The sequence below is a fragment of the Ziziphus jujuba genome, chromosome 9 (genome assembly GCF_031755915.1).
Source record: "Ziziphus jujuba cultivar Dongzao chromosome 9, ASM3175591v1".
Classification (NCBI taxonomy): Eukaryota; Viridiplantae; Streptophyta; class Magnoliopsida; order Rosales; family Rhamnaceae; genus Ziziphus; species Ziziphus jujuba.
In genome coordinates, this window is record NC_083387.1 from 29161552 (window position 1) to 29182176 (window position 20625).

Here is a 20625-nt window from a genome sequence, read left to right on the forward strand (position 1 = left end):
TAAAAATCAACAATGTATTTAGAATGTATACAATGTACCATTTGATGTATCAAACTGTAAACCGTGGGATACCCCCACCTCACGACCCTCAATATTTGAAAGGTATCGTGGAAACAGTAAACCGTCGGGACATACCCAATCTCACGGTCCGTGGCAATAATATCCTGTGGGCCAAGCCCAACCTCACTGTACCATGTCAATAATAACCTGTGAGATAAACACAACTTCACGATCTGTGGCAATAATATCCTGTGGACTGAGCCCAACCTCACGGGACCGTGGCAATAATAATAAACCTTAGAATAAACCCAACCTCATGGTCCATGACAATAATATTCTGTGGGCTGAGCCCAACCTCATGATACCGTGGCAAAAACCCAGCATGCTGTAATGTAATATAATATAATACTGATCCAAAATATTGGCATTACATGGTATATCAATTTAAAAATAACCGATATAGCATTCTTAAAACAATCTTATAAGATCAATTATACTTTTCCCAATCGATACTGTATCCTAAATCATAATTTAATATTTAAATTCCACCGCTTATTCAAATATTTCAAAAATCTCAAATTATTATTTCATACGAAAACCAAAAATATCATAGTGAAATATATTCACCATAAACCAATTTTAGACACCTAAGAATTTATAAAATATTTGAATATGCTTAAAATCATATAATTTTCAATATGCTTTCTCAAATCAATTATTTTCCAAAGTGATTTAAAACCTCAATTCAAATACCAAAATATTTAAATACCACAAGTTCATTCATGAACTCATTAGAATTGCCAAACATTTAAAATATTGACAAAAGTCATATAAAATGATAACACATATATGTAAAAGTAGATCCTCATATATCCATAAAATGAATATTCAAATCAAACGATAGGTATAAGTAAAATACTTAAACCACATATATATTATACTACATACCCAAAACATTTTTTAAAATTATAACCACTCACAATACTGCAGATGCTCACTCCTGCTCCCCTGCAGGATCACTGCCAGGCTCAACTCGAGTGCCTGTAATTTAATAAAATATTCCTCAGGCTCCAAATAACTAAACCAAAGACATTTGTATGATGCAAATGTCTCAAATTGATTTATACTACTATAAAATTATATAAATTGAACACCGGGAGATCCAATTATACTGCGTTCCCTTTGGATCCGGTACCCAAAATTGGACATTTTCACTCGAAGCCTGATCTTTCAAAATTGAACCTCCTAATGGGTCTTAATAAAATCCAATTTCACCAATCTAACTCCAATTTTAACCAATTTGACCAATGCTATCCAAACACAGTCCGAATTTATCCGAAAATTAACTAATTGACCCAAAAATGGAAAAATCATCAAATGACCTCCAAAATTTATAAAATTTATATTGATGGAAAGCCCAAGAGACAAGGAACCCACCAGTATGCTCACCTTGGTCCAAATATTTCTCCGGTGGCCGGAAAACTCAGTTGAAGCTTTGTCCAAAATTAAAGTCATTGTATCTCCCAAATGGTGAGGAATCTGGGAAAAATAACCACGGGAATGAGTATAGAGGGGTTAAAATAATGGAAAAGGTGTATGGGTTGGCCTGAAATGGCCAAAAATCAAGAAAATTCGGCGACCCACCTTGCCGACTGCCGAGGACTTCGCCGGCCCGATCTGGGCACGTCCAGCCTCCTTTCACCATCAAACTCTCCTTGACATGGGATTCCTCCCTGACCAGTGCGTGTGATAGTTTGGTGGTCGAAATTCGGCAAAATGGCGATGACCCAATTAGGCCAAAAAGGGGTTCGAAACAACCCAGTTCAAGTCCGTGGGTCTGAAGAGAAATTCTTGTGTTTGGGTGACAAAATGGGTATTTTGGAACTTGTTTCCTACTAGGCATGCTTTCCCACATTTATATAAAGCCTTTGGTCACTAACAGACGAAAACTGGAGACTGGTTTGGACACTGATATAAAACTTATGCTTAAAACTTCTTAGGACCATAACTTTTTATCCGTAATTCAGAATTTGACATGCCACAAATCTATGAACTCGTATCAATGAGATCCACACAATGGTACCTCTATCAAACCAAAAATATTGGCTATCAAAAAAGTCAACTTGGACCCACCTATTGTTCACTTGGTCAAACTTGGTCAAACTTAGTCAACTTGGTCAAACTTGTTTAATCATGTGTATTTTTGGTACGGGGTGTTACATAGATGCTGAGAAGAAAGCACTTGTCAAGTTCAAGGAAGGCGTAACAGATCCTTCTGGCAGGCTTTCATCATGGGTGGGAGATGATTGTTGTAGATAGGAAGGAGTAAGCTGCAACAACAGAACTGGACATGTGGTCAAGCTCAATCTTCGCTGCCCCTACTCAAACAGTTTGGATGATGCTGGAATAGTACAAATTTTGAGTGGTAAGATTGATCCATCTTAGCTAGTTTTGAAATACCTAAATCACTTAGACTTGAGCATGAATGATTTTGGAGGTTCCCAAATTCCCTCTTTCATTGGATCATTACAGAGATTGAGATATCTCAATCTTTCTGGTGCATCTTTCGATGGAACTTTTCCATCGAGTCTTGGAAACTTATCAACATTGATATATCTTGATCTTAATAAAGATAATTAGTTTGAGTTAACCAAAAATGGCCTGTATTGGCTCTCTGGTCTTTCTTCTTTAAAATACCTGCATTTAGGAGGTTGGGATTTGTCTATGTCTACAACAGATTGGCTCCAAACTGTTAACAGACTTCCATCACTCCTGGAAATGCACTTTCCCTCTGCCAACTTTCTAACCTTCCTTTCACCCTTCCTTCTCTTAATTTCACCTCTCTTATGGTGCTTGATCTCTCAAACAATGGATTCATCTCTGTAATACCAGATTGATTATTCAATCTCAAAAGCCTAGTTTACCTTGTGCTTAACTCCAATAACTTATATGGACCACTTCCAGATAAAATTGCTAATTTGGCATCTCTTGAAAATCTTGACTTTTCACTGAATACCATTGAGGTTCAGCTGTCAAAAGAATTGGGAAAGCTATGCAATTTACGGAGTCTGAAGCTTTCGCAAAATATAATTACAGGTGAAATAACTAATGTTTTGGATAGTTTGTCCACATGCTCCAGAAGTAACCTAGAGACATTGAATTTAGGGTACAATGAGCTGACAGGAAATCTACCTAACTCTTTAGGATATCTAAAGAGTTTAAGGTATCTTCAAATGTCATATAACTTATTTCAAGGCTCACTCCTAGGCTTAATTGGAAACTTGATGTAACAGCCCAAACCACCCGCATGAGATATTGTCCGCTTTGAGCCCAGCCTGCACGGTTTTGTCAAAACGCGTCTCAAGAGAAAGGTATTCACACCCTCTTATAAGGCATGCTTCGTTCCCCTTTCCAACCGATATGGGATCTTACACTTGATATCTTTGGAAGAAATTTCTCTATCCAATAATAAACTGAGTGGTATCCCAAAGAGTCTTGGAAGGCCTCTAAGCTGATTGTATTAGACATCTCAAAGAACAGGTGGGAAGCGGTCATAACTGAAACTCATCTGGCTAATCTTTCGAGCTTGAAAGAGTTAGCAATCGATAAAATATCGCCAAATATTTCTTTTTTCTTCAACATTAGCTCTGATTGGATACATCCCTTTAAACTCACCTACATCCTTGTCAGGACCTGTCCAGAATTCCTCCCCGGAACCCTAGACAAGCCCTGATCCCAGAGAAATACCATCGAACCTTCCAACGGAAAATCCGGCAGCACCTCCCCTAACGGTAGGACTTACCATAAATTTCCTGCACTGAAAACATACTTCTATATTTATCCCCTTATTCCTCCCACATTACTACAAATTGATTCCACAAATTTACAGCACTTCAAAGAATAATAGCTACTCAGTGCATAAATAATAACTACATGTCCAATGCAGTATACAGAGCATTATACAATTAAATGTGGAATTAATACAATGACAGATAAGGAAGCAATACAAGATGAAGAGGAAAAAGAGAAGAAATACTTCTTGGACTTTCGGCAATGAACTGAGACGTCGGGCTCGCCCCGGACGATCAACGTCTCCCAACCTGGACCTAGGGGAATAGAATTTAAAAACATGAGATGCTAATCATCTCAGTGAGTGACCCTATCTACTGAACACGTTTAATATTAATAATATAACAAATAAAGGAATTTAATTAATACCAACAATTAAATAAATAAATAAATAAATAAACATTTGAAGGTAATACTTTCTCTCAAAACCCTTACTATTCACTCCGTTGGAAATGTTTCCCTTTTAAAACATTTTCACAAAACCCGATATTCATATTTCCCGAAAACCAAGGGATCAATTAATTTAATAAACAATAAATAAACACCCCAAATATAAATAAAATGTAATAAGATATAATAAATAAATTTTTAATACTTTGGGGTTTGAAATTTCTTTATCCAAAAATTTATACTTGACGCACCACACCATATACTAGTGATGCCCTCCGATACCCAGCGTCCCGAGCACCGACTGGCGGGAGATTAAAGAGAGAAACTTGCATACGGCACTTCGGCGTCCCGACAGTACCGCTTCTGAAACCGTCATCCCGGCTAAGGAGGGGGGCAGCTGATGCGCAATATATAAGACTTGCCTGCCATCGGTCCAATGGCAACTCACGGGAGACATAATACTTGCGCGCTAACCACATATACACCAGAATACCAATACTGTATGACTGCGTCTAAAATAATTATTAAATTAATTATTACCGTACCGATTTTTCAAAAATTACCGTGGGAAATATACCAAATTTCAATTTCACCATCCCATATATTTTCCTTTAACATACCCGGTACGAAACTATCTATAACAATATAAAAATAATTTTTCTCGAATCACAAAATCCATCAAATAATATTCCACGGGCATAATTATAAAATTTAAAGCACCAATTAAACAAATATTTTTCTTAAAATATTTAAACCAATTATGCCCAAAAATAATATAAAAACCACACACAATTAATTAATGAAAATACTTTGCTCATGTGTAATAAATACAACTAACCCACAATAAAATAATAATCGGGAATTTCTTAACAACCCAAAATTTCGTTTAGCACCAATAAACATATACGTACTTATAAAATAATATTTTTGCACAATTATAATTAAATTGCACCACATGAGCATAATTGCAGATATCAATTAAACACCAATTAAATATAATTAATTACCCCAAAATATTTTTAAAGGTTGGTTACTCACCTGGAGCACACAATTAACCTAAGATCCTCCATGGGATCAATTCCACGACTCACCCGTGCTCCTAGAACACAATTCACACACAGTCAAATAAATTAATATTTTATTCGGATAAATAATACCCGGTACCCGGGGGGTCTAACACAAACGTTAACCAAAATTGAAAAATTATATGTCTATGGAAAGCTTGTGAGATGAGGATCACATTACCGACCTCCGTTGAGCTCAATTCGACCGGCGGTGGCCGGAATTTGGCCGGAAAGCTTCAGCTGAGTTTAAACTTGAGGGATCTCTCAAACGGTGGGGATTTTGGGCAATCTAACCCCAGAAATAGACTCAGAGGGGTCGAAAATGGTGGGATAGAGGTATGGGTTGAGCTGGGTTGGTCGGAAACGGAAAAAATCGCCAGAAAAACTTAACCCGCTGCCACCGACTTCACCGGCCCGATCTGGGCGCGTCCAGCGGCGTCTGGCTGGGAAAATTGGAAGTTGGGGTCGCGGGGAACTGGGCTTCACCGATGGCCGGCACGTGTGGCCGTCCGGCCACTGAAATCCAGCCAAAACAGTCGGTCAAAGAGAGAGGGGGAGAGAGTCAAAGGAGAGAGAGAGAGAATTCCTTGCTGGTGCTTGACGGGCTCGTGGAAGAAGGAGAAGGGAAGGAAAGGAAAAGAAAAGAGGAGAAAGGTGTTTTCCCACATGGGCAAAAGAAAAAAAAGAAAAAAGAAAAGAAATAAAATAAAATAAAATAAAATAAAATAATTATATAATATTAAAAATAATATTATTATATAAAATAACAATAATAAAAATAACATGGTATTAAGCATGGTTGACATGTGGCATCTCAACATGGTAACACATGGTCACATTTATTAAGTCACACGTGGTACATTGTTACACGTTTAAAAAATAATATTAAAATAATACAGTATTTGAAAACTCTACAGGTCCATAACTTTCAAACCACATGTCCAAATCGGACGTGCCGCTAGTCTACGGACTCGTATCGATGAGTACTTCACAACCATGCATGAGTCAAGCCTCAAATTTGCATGAATAAAAAGTCAACTCCAGCACCCCTTGGACACTTTGAACCTCAATTTGTTTTGCCCATAACTTTCAAACCGTAGCTCCGTTTTCAACGTGCTACTAGTCTACGAACTCGTGCCAACGTGTACTTCATACCGGTACCTCAGTCAACCTAGAATTCCATTTGAGTCAAAAAGTCAACTTTGGGCCTTTTTGGTCAACGGTCCACGGTCAAAGTCAACGGTTAACGGTCAAAGTTGAAACATTTTCGTTGTACTTTGGGACGGGGTGTTACATTCTCATCATATCATGCCAATTAGGTCCCAAATTTTCTACATGGCTTAAGAATCAAAGTGATCTGACCTTTGTGGTACTCAACAATGCAATGATTTCAGACACCATACCTAACTGGTTTTTGAATTTGGATTTGCAGCTGGATAAACTTGATATAGCTTATAATCAACTAAGTGGCAGGGTGCCAAACTCATTTAGATTCAACAAAGAGTGCACTATCGAATTGACTACAAACAGATTTCAGGGTCCTCTTCCACTTTGGTCATCAAACATTACCATGTTGTATCTAGGGGACAATCAGTTTTCTGGGCCAATTCCTCCTAACATTGGTGAAGTAATACCTTGGCTATCAGATTTAGATGTCGCTGACAACTCTTTGAGTGGAAGCATACCCTTGTCCATTGGAAATCTAACTGGATTAATGACATTGGGTATCTCCAACAATGAATTATCTGGTCAGATTCCTCATTTCTGGGAAAATAAGCAATCCATGTACATTGTGGACATGTCAAACAACAGTCTTTCAGGAACAATACCAACAACAATGAGCTATCTAAGTTTTCTTCAATTCCTAGTTCTCTCAAGCAAAAAACTCTCATGTGAAATTCCTTCCTCTTTCAAAAACTGCATTAACATGTTTAGTTTGGATCTTGGAGATAACAGATTTACAGGAAGCTTCCAGCTTGGATAGGAGAAAGTATGCACGATTTGTTGATCTTGCGCTTGCAGTCCAACTCCTTCAATGGGAACATTCCTCATCAATTTTGTGGGCTTTCCAAACTTCACATAATTGACATGTCCCACAATCATCTCATTGGTCATATTCCACATTGTATTGGGAATCTCAATGGCTTGAAATCTGAAGGCATAGAAGAAAGTACATACCAAGGAAAATTGAAGGTGGTGGCAAAAGGAAGAGTTCTGACAACCACTTATCAGGAGGTATACCAATGGAACTAACAAATCTCACTAAACTTGGTACTTTGAATTTGTCAATGAATCATTTGACAGGTCAAATCCCATCAAGCATTGGGAATTTTGAGTGGATTGAAACTCTTGATATCTCCATGAACCAAATCTCTGGTCCAATCCCACTTTCAATGACTTGTTTAACACTTCTGAACCATCTCAATCTCTCATACAATAACTTGTTTGAAAAAATCCCAACCACCAATCAGTTTCTGACCCATCAATCTACCAAGGAAATGCCGGTCTCTATGGAAGACCCCTGTCAATTGAATGTCCTGACAATGGCCAAAGAAAACCAGGAGGTGATGAAGAAGACCGAGATGGTGATGGTGGAAGTAAACTTAAGAAACTAGGATTCATCATCAGCATCGTGATTGGATTTTTGTGGGGTTTTGGGGAGTTTGTGGGACTTTGATCATCAAGAGGTGTTGGAGGATTGCATATTTTCACTTTGTTAACAAGGTGAAGAATAACTACTTGTCAATGTTTTGAAGAATGTTTGTCCCAAAGAAACACCCTTGTTTGTTGTGAAAGCATGCCCATCAGATTGCATGTTTCCAAAAATCGTTTCTCTTTGTCTCGGTTTTAGTTATTTTCATGGTAAAATAACTGTATGTGTTATACCATTAAATGTTTGATTTTCCCTTTATTTTTTGTTTAATTATAAATAATAATAAAAGTATTCCCAGTAAACTATATTTTGATATTATGTCCCTAAATATAATGGTAATTAAGTAAATAAATCTATTCAACGTGGACTAGTGCTTTTGCAGTTGTCTCTGCCAGAGCAGACCCTCTGCTGACTTGTTTGGATGCTTCAACCTGTGCTTCAACCCACGGGTATTTTTCAGTATGTTGGCTCCTCTTATTCTCAGCACATAGGGGGATTCCCATTCATTTCTCTTTCCATTCCTTTGTTGTTGATTTTAGATTGGTTCCTACAACATATGAAGCTCCCACCAATTATTGTTTCTCTTAAATACATAAAGAAATTATTGTCTATAAAATTAACTAGAAAAACGAATCATATATATTATTGGCATGAGAAATTTTCAAGCCATAAGTAAATAACAAAAAAAAGTTTAATCCAGTAAGCCTATAAAATCCAATGTTAAACATAAAAATATAGCAGAAATGAAAATAATACAATTCTTCACTTTTGCAGGCTTTAAATTAAATAATCATTTATGGTCCTCCAAAAGAAATTAAATAATAGGGTAAGATACGCTTTACCACCTTAAACTTTACTCCTTTTTCACTTTACCACCTGAACTAATAATTTTGACACATTGCTATCTAAACTCTTATTTTACTAGTATTTCAGTACAATGTCAAACATATATAAAAGCAAACCTAGCAGGATGCATGTGCACCTGATCATGTGATCGAAATCAGGGGCATTTGATGGAAAGAAAAATTGATTCCCATATTTCATGTTTGAAGAGCAAATAAAGGTAAAGATAAATGAATCCTTGGGAGCAATTATTTAGGATTAATCGATGTCGTGCTTAAGTGTGCTCCTTATTTGGAGACCTTTGCATTATTAAAGCAACTGCAAATTAATTTAATTGGATTTTGCAATTTGAGCAATCTTTAAACTAAAGGATTTAAAATCCTCTGTTACAGGAACGTTGAGCAAGGGAAGGAAAATGGTTTCATTCCATTCGGCTAGATATTTGCTTCTCAAACATGAAGTATGGGGATCAATTTTTCTTTCCATCGAATGCCCTTAGTTTTGGTCACAAGAGTTGCATATGTGACCATTCTGTTAGGCCTCCTTTAACACCGTTTGACATGGTACTGAAATGCTAGCAAAACAAGAATTTAGGTGGCAACGTATATTTTTCCTTAAATAATGTTACGTATCATTAATTGCAACTCAATCATTGTGGTTGATGATTAATTAAGTTTCATGTAAAACAAATCAACCAGAAAACAATAGATTCAAAAACACGAAAACAAATATTATAAAGATAAATACACAAAACAGAGCTTCAAAAATTTAATTAATATCATTATAAATTTTAAAATATTTATCATGCTATGTGACTCGGTTCCTCAATGATCATGAATGTTAAAATCCCGGTGTCCAAGTTATGTACTGTCCAACCAACAAAGTGGCCCATGACCATAGGGAGGCGAGGAAACACTATTATTATTATTATTATTATTTTTTGATAATTAATTCAGTCTCTTCATATTCCTTGGTAGTAGGTACTTAATTAATATTTTTAAATGTTGTGTAATATTTCAAGAAAATATTACAGTTTGATGCGTTATATTTCTCAAGTGTACGGACTGTATCAAATAATAAAGCAGTGAGAAAGTATTATTCTCATATAGATTGCTTTTAATATTTAACTAATTACTAAAATTTTTACTAATAATAAAGCAATGAGAAAGTATTATTCTCATGTAGATTGGTTTTAATATTTAACTAATTAATAAAATTTTTACTTATTGTTTTTGTCTAGGTAAACTAATGGAATGTTTCAATGAAAATAAAAGCATGACAATGAATTAAACAATGAAAATTGTAAAGTGTTAAGAGCAATTGACAAGACAAGGAAATTTAGGGGAAAAAAAAAACGCACAAATTCAAGGACTTAAATTGGTAACAATGAATTAGAAACATAGAATTTTGACTTCCCCTTTACCCTTCCAATATTAGCTTAAATAAGTTGATTAAAAGACCAAATTCTATCCAATTTATAGCCTAGAGAGTTTCTAATTTAATCCAACCTCGTAAGTAAAATTAGAATCTATGAGTCTCTAATGAAAACTAAAAATCCCTTTCTAAAAATCCTAAGTCCTTATTCCTTAAACTCTCTCTTTTGTGGCTACACAAATCCTAATCAAGCTTCCCAACACTAATTAGGACCTTTATATAAATCTAGTGACTAATTCTCCAATTTAAACTTTTCCAAGTTGAAAAATAGAAAACTTACCCAAAACCCAAGCAATTTTCTAAATGCAAGAATATATTGAACAATAATTGCAAAAATTACATAAGAAAATTGGATAAACAAAATAATGGTAAACCCATTAATTAAATAATATCAAGATAGAGGATCCATCAAAATCCTAGATGAGAAATTTAGCCTACCATACTCTTATGAAATTTTATACTCAAAATCAAATAAGAATTCATCAAATAAACATAATTCAACACAGAACAATATTAATAAATTCAAATACAAAAGAAATAATAGAAAGAGTTTAGAAAAAAAGAATGGATAGAAGAACTTTTGAAGCCCAATCCCTTGCAATCTTCTATTCTTCTTCAATTCCAAGCTTTCTCTCTCTAGTTTTTCTGTTTCTCTATCTAGAATCTCTCTTGAATTTTGTGCCTATTTTCCTTCTTCATCTTCCCAAAAACGAGCCACCACCCCTTTTATCTTCAATCTCTTTTAAAAACCTCCTAAAAATGGAAGATTAACCCTCCATTTTTCATTAAAAAAACACCCCGTTTTAACACCTCATCATCTTTTTAAGTGGTTGTGTGAGGAGAGCATGTGAGGAAAAGGAGAGGCAGAGCTGCATGGCTTGAAGTTGCTAGATACACTGAATTAGATTAGCTCTAAGCCACTGTTGCTGTGAGACCAAGCTGAGTTTTGCTTGTGAAGGAGCTCTATAGCATGGCTTGGAGTGCTTAAACACGCCTCGTTTGGTGTGGAGTAGCCAATTCTAGCGTGGACTGCCTTCAAAAATAGGGCGGAGCTTGCTTTGACTAAGAAACTGGCATGGACCATGCTATTTGTTAAGCAAATTAGGGTGAACCAACTTCAAAGTGGCGTGGACGACTTGATTTGGCATGAAGATGGCTTAAATGGAGTGGAAGCCACATTTGCTACCAAGTTGAAAATGAGAACTCAAGCATGCCAAGGTTTCTACAAAAATTTGCTCTATCCCTTTCGAAAATATATAATAACTTCACAATCATGCCTCCTATAAAAACTTAACAGAAGACATTAAAAATATCACCATGCTTGAGTTTTCAAGCATTTAATCAAATATTAAGGACCAAATAAGCGAGTCAAAAATTCAATTATCAACAGTCATAATTTTCTCTTCCACATCTTCTTATTAAAGCTATAAAAATACTAGAAAATAAATTTTAAGTGAAATTTTGGAAGTTTAGATTATTATTACTACCATATAAGTGAGTCAAAAACTCACTTATCAACAGTCATAATTTTCTCTTCCATTTTTATTAAAGCTATAAAAATACTAGAAACTAAATTTTTATGAAATTTTGGAAGTTTAGATTATTATTAGTTAACTTTGTATTTTTTTTATTAGTATAAAATTATTGTTATTGTTCATTGTATTTATTTATTTATTTTTAAAATATGTATAGAAGGCCAACATATAAAGTTGGCCTAACACCTCCAAAATCTTATATTAGTGCTGGCCTTGACAACCATGTTTGAAAAAATTTTATACATTTTATAGCAGCATCGATTTGGGTTGTATACATAGAGAGCACACATTGCATTAAACATAAGATATATCCAATTTGCATATTTGCTATCAACACAAGAATGATGGTCGTAACACTAGTTCTCCTTCCAATATTCAATTTCTCTGTCTTCTAACAACAATCTTTATGGACAAATTCCTTCTTCCTTGAAAAATTATACCTTCCTGCTTAGTCTTGATCTTGGTGATAACAAATTTTCTGGAAAACGTACAACTAGGATAGGAGAATGGATGACCATGTTGATGATTTTGAGCTTGCGTTCGAACTTGTTTATAATTGGAGACATCCCTACAAAATTTTGTATACTTTCCCAACTTCATGTGTTGGACCTTTCACACAATAATTTCTCAGGTCATATATATGCCAAATTACGTAGGTGATCTGAGTTTTCCGAATTATGATCTACATCAACTTTTTGAGTACAAATTTAATAGTGAAAGTTTCAAGGTAATCACAAAAGGAAGAGAGCTAGAATACAAGTATTCCATTCTATACCTTGTTAATAGCATTGATCTATCCAATAATAAGTTATCATAGGAGATTCCAGTGGAGCTATAACAAGTCTCAAAAAAATGCAAATTTTGATTTTATCAACGAATCATTTGGCAGGAAAGATTTCAACAACCATGGGTAAACTTGACAATTTTAGAAACTCTTGATTTCTCACGAGACAAGTTTTTTGGTGAAATTTAGCATGGCTTCTTTAACATTTCTGAATCATTTGAACCTCTCATTCAATAACGTGTCCAGAGAAATCCCAACAGCAAATCGGTTTGAAACCCTTGATCCATCAATCTATCAAGGCGACGTCGGCCTCTGTGGAAAGCCTTTGCAAACTGATTGATCGGACAGCGGCCAAAATATTGCAAGGGGAGAGAAAGAAGAGAAAAATGGTGATGATGTTTTTGAGTGTATGAGACGCTAGGCTTCTTCATCAGCATGTCATTAGACTTTGCTTAGGGGTTCTGGGGTGTTTTATGAAGTTATTAATTTGATCATAAAGAAATCTTGGAGACATACCCGCTTTGGCTTTGCTGAAAGGCTTGGAAACAGAGTAGTCAGTTTCCTTTTTTTCGTGTATCATAATTTTTTACTACCGGGCTGCCTTTTTTACATTTTGTCTTTGGTATTTTTGTAATAATTGTTATATGCTATTAAGTGTGCCAAGGAATTTAGGAAAACTTTACTTTGAAATAAAACTTTGAACTTTTATTAAATCGACAAAGAATTACACATACGTGCATCACTTTGAGAAAGGGAAAAAAGAGCCAATCTGGCCCTTCAACCATCCAAACTTGAGCACAAGACAAAGTTAAAGATTGACGAGCTATTTTATGGGCTGGTCTATTTGCTTCTCTTGGAGCATAAGTACAACTAAACTCATTATGAGAAGCTAACAATACTCTTATATATCAGCTAGCTACTAAATAAAGCTCAACAGCCCATATAATTATCACTATCAGCAATAAGTCTAAATGCTTCTTTAGAATCCCTAGATATTTCCACATTCATATAATCTGAATGCCGCCTAAAAAAAACTGAATTGCTTCCTTAATAGCTAGCAATTCAATAGCAAGCGAAGAGTACAACCTTGAAAATGGTTTAGCTAAAGCAGAAATCATCTTGGCATTGCTATGCAAACTGATTTAGCATTTCAACAGTCCCATATAGCATATGTCATATAGTTTCCTCACCTTTTTTACATAAGCTGCAAACCCCATCATTCCGAATGTGTCTACTATAAATTAACTATGCGCAGGGAAAAGCTGGAGAACATGCCCTCCATATAAAGCCGGACATTACTTGGAGCCATTAAAAATTACCATTAACCTTTTGCATATCCCAAGTTCCGAAGGGAGTTAAACAACTCAGAAACCATTGTATTTTCAGGTTAAAAATGAGATGATAACACTGATAAAAGAATTGGATGTTGTAATCCAATTATCCTTACAAATTCTAATGGACCGTACCCAGAACCCACCCTCCAAATATAAACTCTTTCCAATAATACCCTGACCCCAAAGCAAACTACTTCATAACTTAATGAGAAATTAGTAAACCAACTTGTAAGTTCAATTAAGTTTGTATTTTCCATCATTTTTTTTTCTTTTTACTTTAGAGAAACAACTAAAACTTCAAATATTTTCTTAAATTATTAATTGATTACTAAATTAAATTGAATTATTAAAACCGTCTGATAAAATGAGGTGTTTTGAAATTAGAAGTATCAAATAAAATGTATTTACCATTTTAAGATGCTCTTGTCCACTATGGAAAGGATTTTTTTTTTTTTTTTTTTTTTTGGGACTTAAGAGGAAGACCAAAAATCTTCCAAGACAACTACTATTTGGTTTGGAACATTTGTGGCCGGTCTGGTCATATTACTATCACCACACGGTAATTTTGTAAAACTTGACTTTGTGATAAAAAAAATAAAAAAAGAAAAAAAGAAAAAAAGAAAAAAGAAAAGAGACTAGAAATGCTATATATGTATGAAAAGGAAGATGACTCAAAGTGCGTTCTTGCTACAGTGACTCTTAATCACATTTATTTGTGGAACCCAGAGTAAGGCACACGACAGACGCATTAAAGTTTTTTCTCCACGAAAAGTCATGGTCAATAAATGGAACAAACAGGACGGTCATATCAATTTCTTCCCAAGTCCAAACATATTCATAGTCATTTGGAAAATTCTAAGGAACATGTTTTTTTTTTTTTTTTTTCATTATGCGCCTTAACCTACCACCAACCCAACTTGTAACATACAATTTTCTCCACTTTTACACGCTTCCAATCAAATAAAAACATGAAAACAAAAGAATATTGATGCAATTCACACAGGTCTCAAAAACTAATTAATATTTTAAGAGTGGTTTCGGAATATACACCTTGGTCAAGAAAGATGGGGTTCAAAGGATTTGAGTATAAAGTCATTGAAGTGAAATTGAGACATAACAAATGTAAAGCGGGAATGAAATTGCAGGTCTACGTAGAATTTGGAACCACAAATTGGAATTCCAACAAATGACCATAAGGGAGACAATATTGTTACGTCTTTTCTGTCTATACTCAACAATCATTGAAAATTTTCCTTTTCTTTATACTATGAATATTTATGACATTATTTTTTACATTGTTTTACATTTTCTCTGAATTCAAGTGGGAAGATTTTTAAATTATATAAGGGAACAGCAGGACCAAAAAAAAAAAAAAAAAGGACAGAAAACATCCACCATCTCAACCGCATAGATAGTGATCTTCTTGAAAATCGGTATAGATATATATACACTTTCTATGGTATGGATGTTTGCATTTTGTTATCGTGCAGACGTTCTCAAAAGCAAGGTTTTTAAAGAAACTATTGTCAATACAGTTTTTCAAGAAACCGTCAATTTTTAGATAGTCCGCATGATAAAAAAAAAATGCAACATCTGCACCATAAAATTTATATATATATATATATATACACAATATGCTTTCAATATTATATATAACACATTTAATTTGACATGCTTAAAGTAACAAGCAAGTAGGATAGAGTGGAATGTACAAAGTATGTAATCTCTCTCAACATATACTTTTGTACAACCAATAATTATAAATCAATGCATTTTTTGCTGTTTTGTCCATCTTCTTTACTTTGGATAAATCCTTAAGCAAGACTCTGCTATCCCTTCTAAGCATTGATGATCAACAAAGAGAATGAAACCACCATTATGAGCGCAATATAGAAATGCCAATCCCATGCGCACTTAGAAAGTGTCCCAGCACTTCCTCATTTGTTCCTACACTTAGAAATATTAATATCAAATATTTAAGGTTAAGGATGAATAATACTGTTAATGAACAAAAATCAATTCATTTTATTTTTGAAGAAAAAAAGAAAGAAATAAAGAAAGAAATAATTTCGTAAAAAAAAAAAATGTTTCATTTTATCTTTGTACTTCACCAGCATTCGTAAAATTAAAAAAAAAAAAGAAAAAAAGAAAAAAAATTGTTTCATTTTATCTTTGCACTTCACCCACTGTGACGTTGCAGATGATTATATATCTCATTGACTCCAATTCACCTCAAGCGATCAGTTTCAAACATTGAAAATAATAAGTAAACATAGAAACAGAAACATGAAAACAAACGCATAAATATAAATACACAAAACAGGGGATTCAGAATTATTAAATATTGACATTGTTATGTCTAATTTATTAGATACTACATATATAGGCTTGGTCCAACTCTTTGCAGTAAGAAGCAGTACCATTTTAGAATAGCACCTTAATTGAAGTAGAACCTGGGTCCAAGGATTTGAGTTATAAAAATTTAAAAAAAAAAAAAAAAGTTGAAAACGAATATTTTCAGACATATTTGGGTCGGAAAATTAGATTAGTAAATAAATTATGTACGGAAGGTATGAAATGAAAAATCTGTATAGAATTTGGAACACCAAATTGGAATTTTCCAACGAAGGAGACCAGAACGAGAAGATCAGCAAACCATTATATTCTTTTACGACTTTGAGACAATGTTCATCCAAAGTGTTCCTAATTATGTGACATAATTTTCTACAATGTTCTCAACTTGCCGTATTCATGATGGGAAAATTTTTCTTACCGCATTAAAAGGGAATAAAACCATTACAATACCAACCCAATCCATAGCAATCTCATTTAAATACTGTAACTATAAGCCTATAAAACCCCGAGTCAAGTCAGGTCAAACTGATTTCCAAACAGCTATAAAACCAGATCATGATCAATTTTTTATAACAATATATCAGCATCAGTTACAATTTCCTATATTATCCATTTTGCATCACAGCAAAAAATAATAATAATAATAATAATAATAAATAAAAAATAAAAAATTGTATCCTTGTTTGGCAACCATGAAACACAGCAGCACTTTCATTAATGGAAAGTGTTTCTTTATATTTCTGTGCGGAATTCTGTTTCTAACCAAACTCAGTTTTTCCACTGGTGAGCTCGAGGTAGCATGCGGAGATGCTGAGAGGAAAGCGCTTGACAAGTTCAAGCAAGGCCTAGCAGATCCCTCTGGCAGGCTTTCATCATGGGTGGGAGATGATTGTTGTAGATGGGAAGGAGTAAGCTGCAACAATAGAATTAGACACGTGGTCGACCTCAATCTTCACTGTCCCTCCTCAGACAGTTTGGATGGTGAACAATGCAAACTTTGAGTGGTAAGATTGATCCATCCTTGATTGTTCTGAAAGATCTAAATTACTTGGACTTGAGCAAGATTGATTTTGGAGGTTCCCAAATTCCCTCTTTCACTGGATCATTATAGAGCTTGAGATATCTCAATCTTTCTGGTGCATCTTTTGGTGGAACTATTCCACCAAGTTTTAGGAACATGTCAAGATTGGTATATCTTGATCTCAATAAAATTGACCAGTTTGAGTTAACCAAAAGTAGCCTCTACTAGCTTTCTGGTCTGTCTTCTTTAAAATACCTTCATTTAGGAGGTTGGGACTTGTCCATGTCTGCAACAAATTGGCTACAAACCGTTAACAGACTTCCAACACTCTTAGAATTGCACTTAACTTTCCAACCTTACTTTCACCCTTCCTTCTCTTAATTTCACCTCTCTGATGGTGCTTGATCTCTCAAACAATGGATTCAACTCCACAATACCAGACTGGCTATTCAATCTCAAAAGCCTGGTTCATCTTGACCTTAACTCCAACAACTTATATGGGCCACTACCAGATAAAACTGTTGATTTAGGGTCACTTCAAATGCTTGACCTTTCACTAAATACCATCGAGGGTCAGTTGTCAAAAAACTTGGGTAAATTATGCAATTTGTAGAGTCTAGAGCTTTCACAAAGCTTACTGTGCTAAACATCTCAAAGACATATGGGAAGGTGTCATAACCGAAACTCATCTCGCTAATCTTTCAAGCTTACGGAGCTGACAATGGATAAAGTATCCCTAAATATTTCTTTGGTCTTCAAGATTAACTCTGATTGGATACCTCCTTTTAAACTCACGTACCTCCTCATAAGATCATGCCAATTGGGTCCCAAATTTCCTACCTGGCTTAAAAATCAAAGTGAGCTGACCTTTGTAATACTCAACAATGCTATGATTTCAGACACCATACCAAATTGGTTTTTGAATTTGGATTTGCAGCTCGGCAGACTGGAAATGGCTTATAATCAACTAAGCGGTAGGGTGCCAAACTCATTCAGATTTAACAAGGAAAGCATTGTCGACTTGAGTACAAATAGATTTCAAGGTCCTCTTCCAATTTGGTCATCAAACATTACCATCTTATCTCTAAGGGACAATCTGTTTTCTGGGCCAATTCCCCTTAACGTTGGTGAAGCAATGCCTTTGCTATCAGATTTAGATATCTCTGAAAACTCTTGGAGTGGAAGCATTCCTTTGTCCATTGGAAATCTAACTGGATTGACAACCTTAATTATCTCCAACAATAAATTATCAGGTCAGATTCCTCATTTGTGGGAAGATAAACAATTTTTGTATATTGTGGACATGTCAAATAACAGTCTTTCAGGAACAATGCCAACAACAATGGGTTCTCTAAGTTTTCTCGAATTATTGGTTCTCTCAAACAACAAATTTTGAAGTGAACTTCCTTCATCTTTGCAAAACTGCACTAACATGGTTAATTTGGATCTTGGAGATAACAGATTTACAGGTAAGCTTCCGGCTTGGATAGGAGAATGTATGCACAATTTGATGATCTTGTATTTGTGGTCCAACTCCTTCAGTGGGAACATTCCTCATCAGTTTTGTGGGCTTTCCAAACTTCACATAATGAACCTGTCTCACAATCGTCTCACCGGTCACATTCCACATTGCATTGGCAATCTCAGTGGCTTGAAATCTAAAGGCATAGACGAAATTACATACCAAGGAAAATTGAAGGTGGTGGCAAAAGGAAGAGTTCTGTTATATGATTCCACCTTATATCTCTTTAATAGCATTGACCTATCAAACAATAACTTATCGGGGAGGTATACCAATGGAACTAACAGAACTCATAAAACTTGGTACTTTAATTTGTCCACGAATCATTTAACAGGACAAATCCCATCTAGTGATGGGAATTTGGAGTGGATTGAAACTCTTGATATCTCCATGAACCATATTTCTAGTCCAATCCCATTTTCAATGACTTCTTTAACATTTCTGAACCATCTTAATCTCTCATACAATAACTTGTCCGGAAAAATCCCAACCACCAATCAGTTTCTGACCCTTGATGACCCATCAATCTACCAAGGAAATGTTGGTCTCTGTGGAAGACCTCTGTTAACTGAATGTCCTAATCACAGTGGCCAAAGCAAACCAGGAGGTGATGAAGATGACGGAGATGGAGATGGAGATGGTGGAGATAAATTTGAGAAACTAGGCTTAATTATCAACATTGTGATTGTGTTTTTTGTGGGATTTTGGGGAGTTTGTGGAACTTTATCGTCAAGAGGTCTTGGAGAATTGCATATTTCCGCTTTGCTGACAGAATGAAAAGCATCTACTTATCAATGTTTTGAAGAATGTTTGTCGCAAAGATACACCCTTGGATGTGTGAAAGCAAGCCCATCAAATTGCATGTTTCAAAATCGTTTCTCTTTGTCTCATTTTTTGCTATTTTCATAGTGAAATAATTCTGCGTTATACTATTAAATCTTTGATTTCCTCTTTCTTTTTTATTTATTTAACAATACTAATAAAAGTATTCCCAATAAACTATATTTTGATATTATGTCCCAAAATATATTGGTAATTTAGTAAGTAAATATATTTTCTTGTTGATCATAGATTTGTACAATATTGGAATAAGCTCCGACCATTTTTTTTTTTTAAATACATATAGAAATTATTGCCTATAAAATTAACTAGAAAAAAAAATCATAAATATTATTGGGATAAGAAATTATCTGGCCATATATTAACGCCAAAAAAAAAAAGTTTAATTCAGTAAGTGTATAAAATCTAATGTTAAACATTAATAGGACAATTCAATTATTAATTAATTAAGTTTCACCAATTTATTAGTCCACATAGAGGATTTATATTGCAAGATCTCACCTAGGTTATTAGTTAGCTGTATCTTAAATGTAAATAACAAATGCTAATTGAACAATTCAATTAGTAATTAAGTTTCACCATTTATTAGTCCACATAGTATTTATTTTGTAAATTTACAACATCTCACCTAGGTTATTAGCTACATTTTAAATATAGAGAACATTTGTTAATAGAATTAAACACATGCCACATAATCATCCTGATTTAGTTAAATCTCCACTTTTGCAGGTTTCAAATTAAATAATCATTTATGTTCCTCTAAAAGAAATTAAATAATATTACGTATCATTGACTGCAACTCACTCAGGTGATCACTAAGTTTCATGTAAAACAAATTAATGAGAAAACGCTGGAGAACAAAAACATGAAAACAAAAACATAAACATGAAATACACAAAATAGAGCATCATAAATTTAGTTAATATTGTTATAAAACGGTTTTTTAAACATTGCAATGAACACAAGACATATATCCAATTTGCATGTTTGCTACCATCACA

The 20625-nt window shown here is 34.5% G+C and overlaps 2 protein-coding genes across 2 annotated transcripts; both read left to right on the forward strand.

Annotated features, from left to right (window-relative positions):
* The first annotated feature begins 1776 nt into the window (after window positions 1-1776).
* LOC132799460 (receptor-like protein 43) lies at window positions 1777-7918 on the forward strand. Its single transcript, XM_060811292.1, has 5 exons — window positions 1777-1873; window positions 2225-2295; window positions 6736-7170; window positions 7260-7473; window positions 7608-7918. Exons 1-5 carry the CDS (start codon window positions 1777-1779, stop codon window positions 7916-7918), a joined length of 1128 nt encoding a protein of 375 aa, XP_060667275.1.
* A 10776-nt stretch (window positions 7919-18694) lies between these two features.
* On the forward strand, window positions 18695-19561 carry LOC125424263 (receptor-like protein EIX2). The gene has a single exon (XM_060811293.1). The coding sequence runs from the start codon at window positions 18695-18697 to the stop codon at window positions 19559-19561; it is 867 nt and encodes a 288-aa protein (XP_060667276.1).
* Window positions 19562-20625: the final 1064 nt, after the last annotated feature.

Bases quoted from the DNA above. Each gene is read 5' to 3' on its own strand.
- LOC125424263 (XM_060811293.1), top strand. From the start codon at position 18,695: ATGGTTAATTTGGATCTTGGAGATAACAGATTTACAGGTAAGCTTCCG.
- LOC132799460 (XM_060811292.1), top strand. From the start codon at position 1,777: ATGGCGATGACCCAATTAGGCCAAAAAGGGGTTCGAAACAACCCAGTT. The intron at 1,874-2,224 runs GTATTTTGGAAC...GGTGTTACATAG, and splicing joins GTGTTTGGGTGACAAAATGG to ATGCTGAGAAGAAAGCACTT. The intron at 7,171-7,259 runs GTTCTCTCAAGC...TGGAGATAACAG, and splicing joins TAAGTTTTCTTCAATTCCTA to ATTTACAGGAAGCTTCCAGC.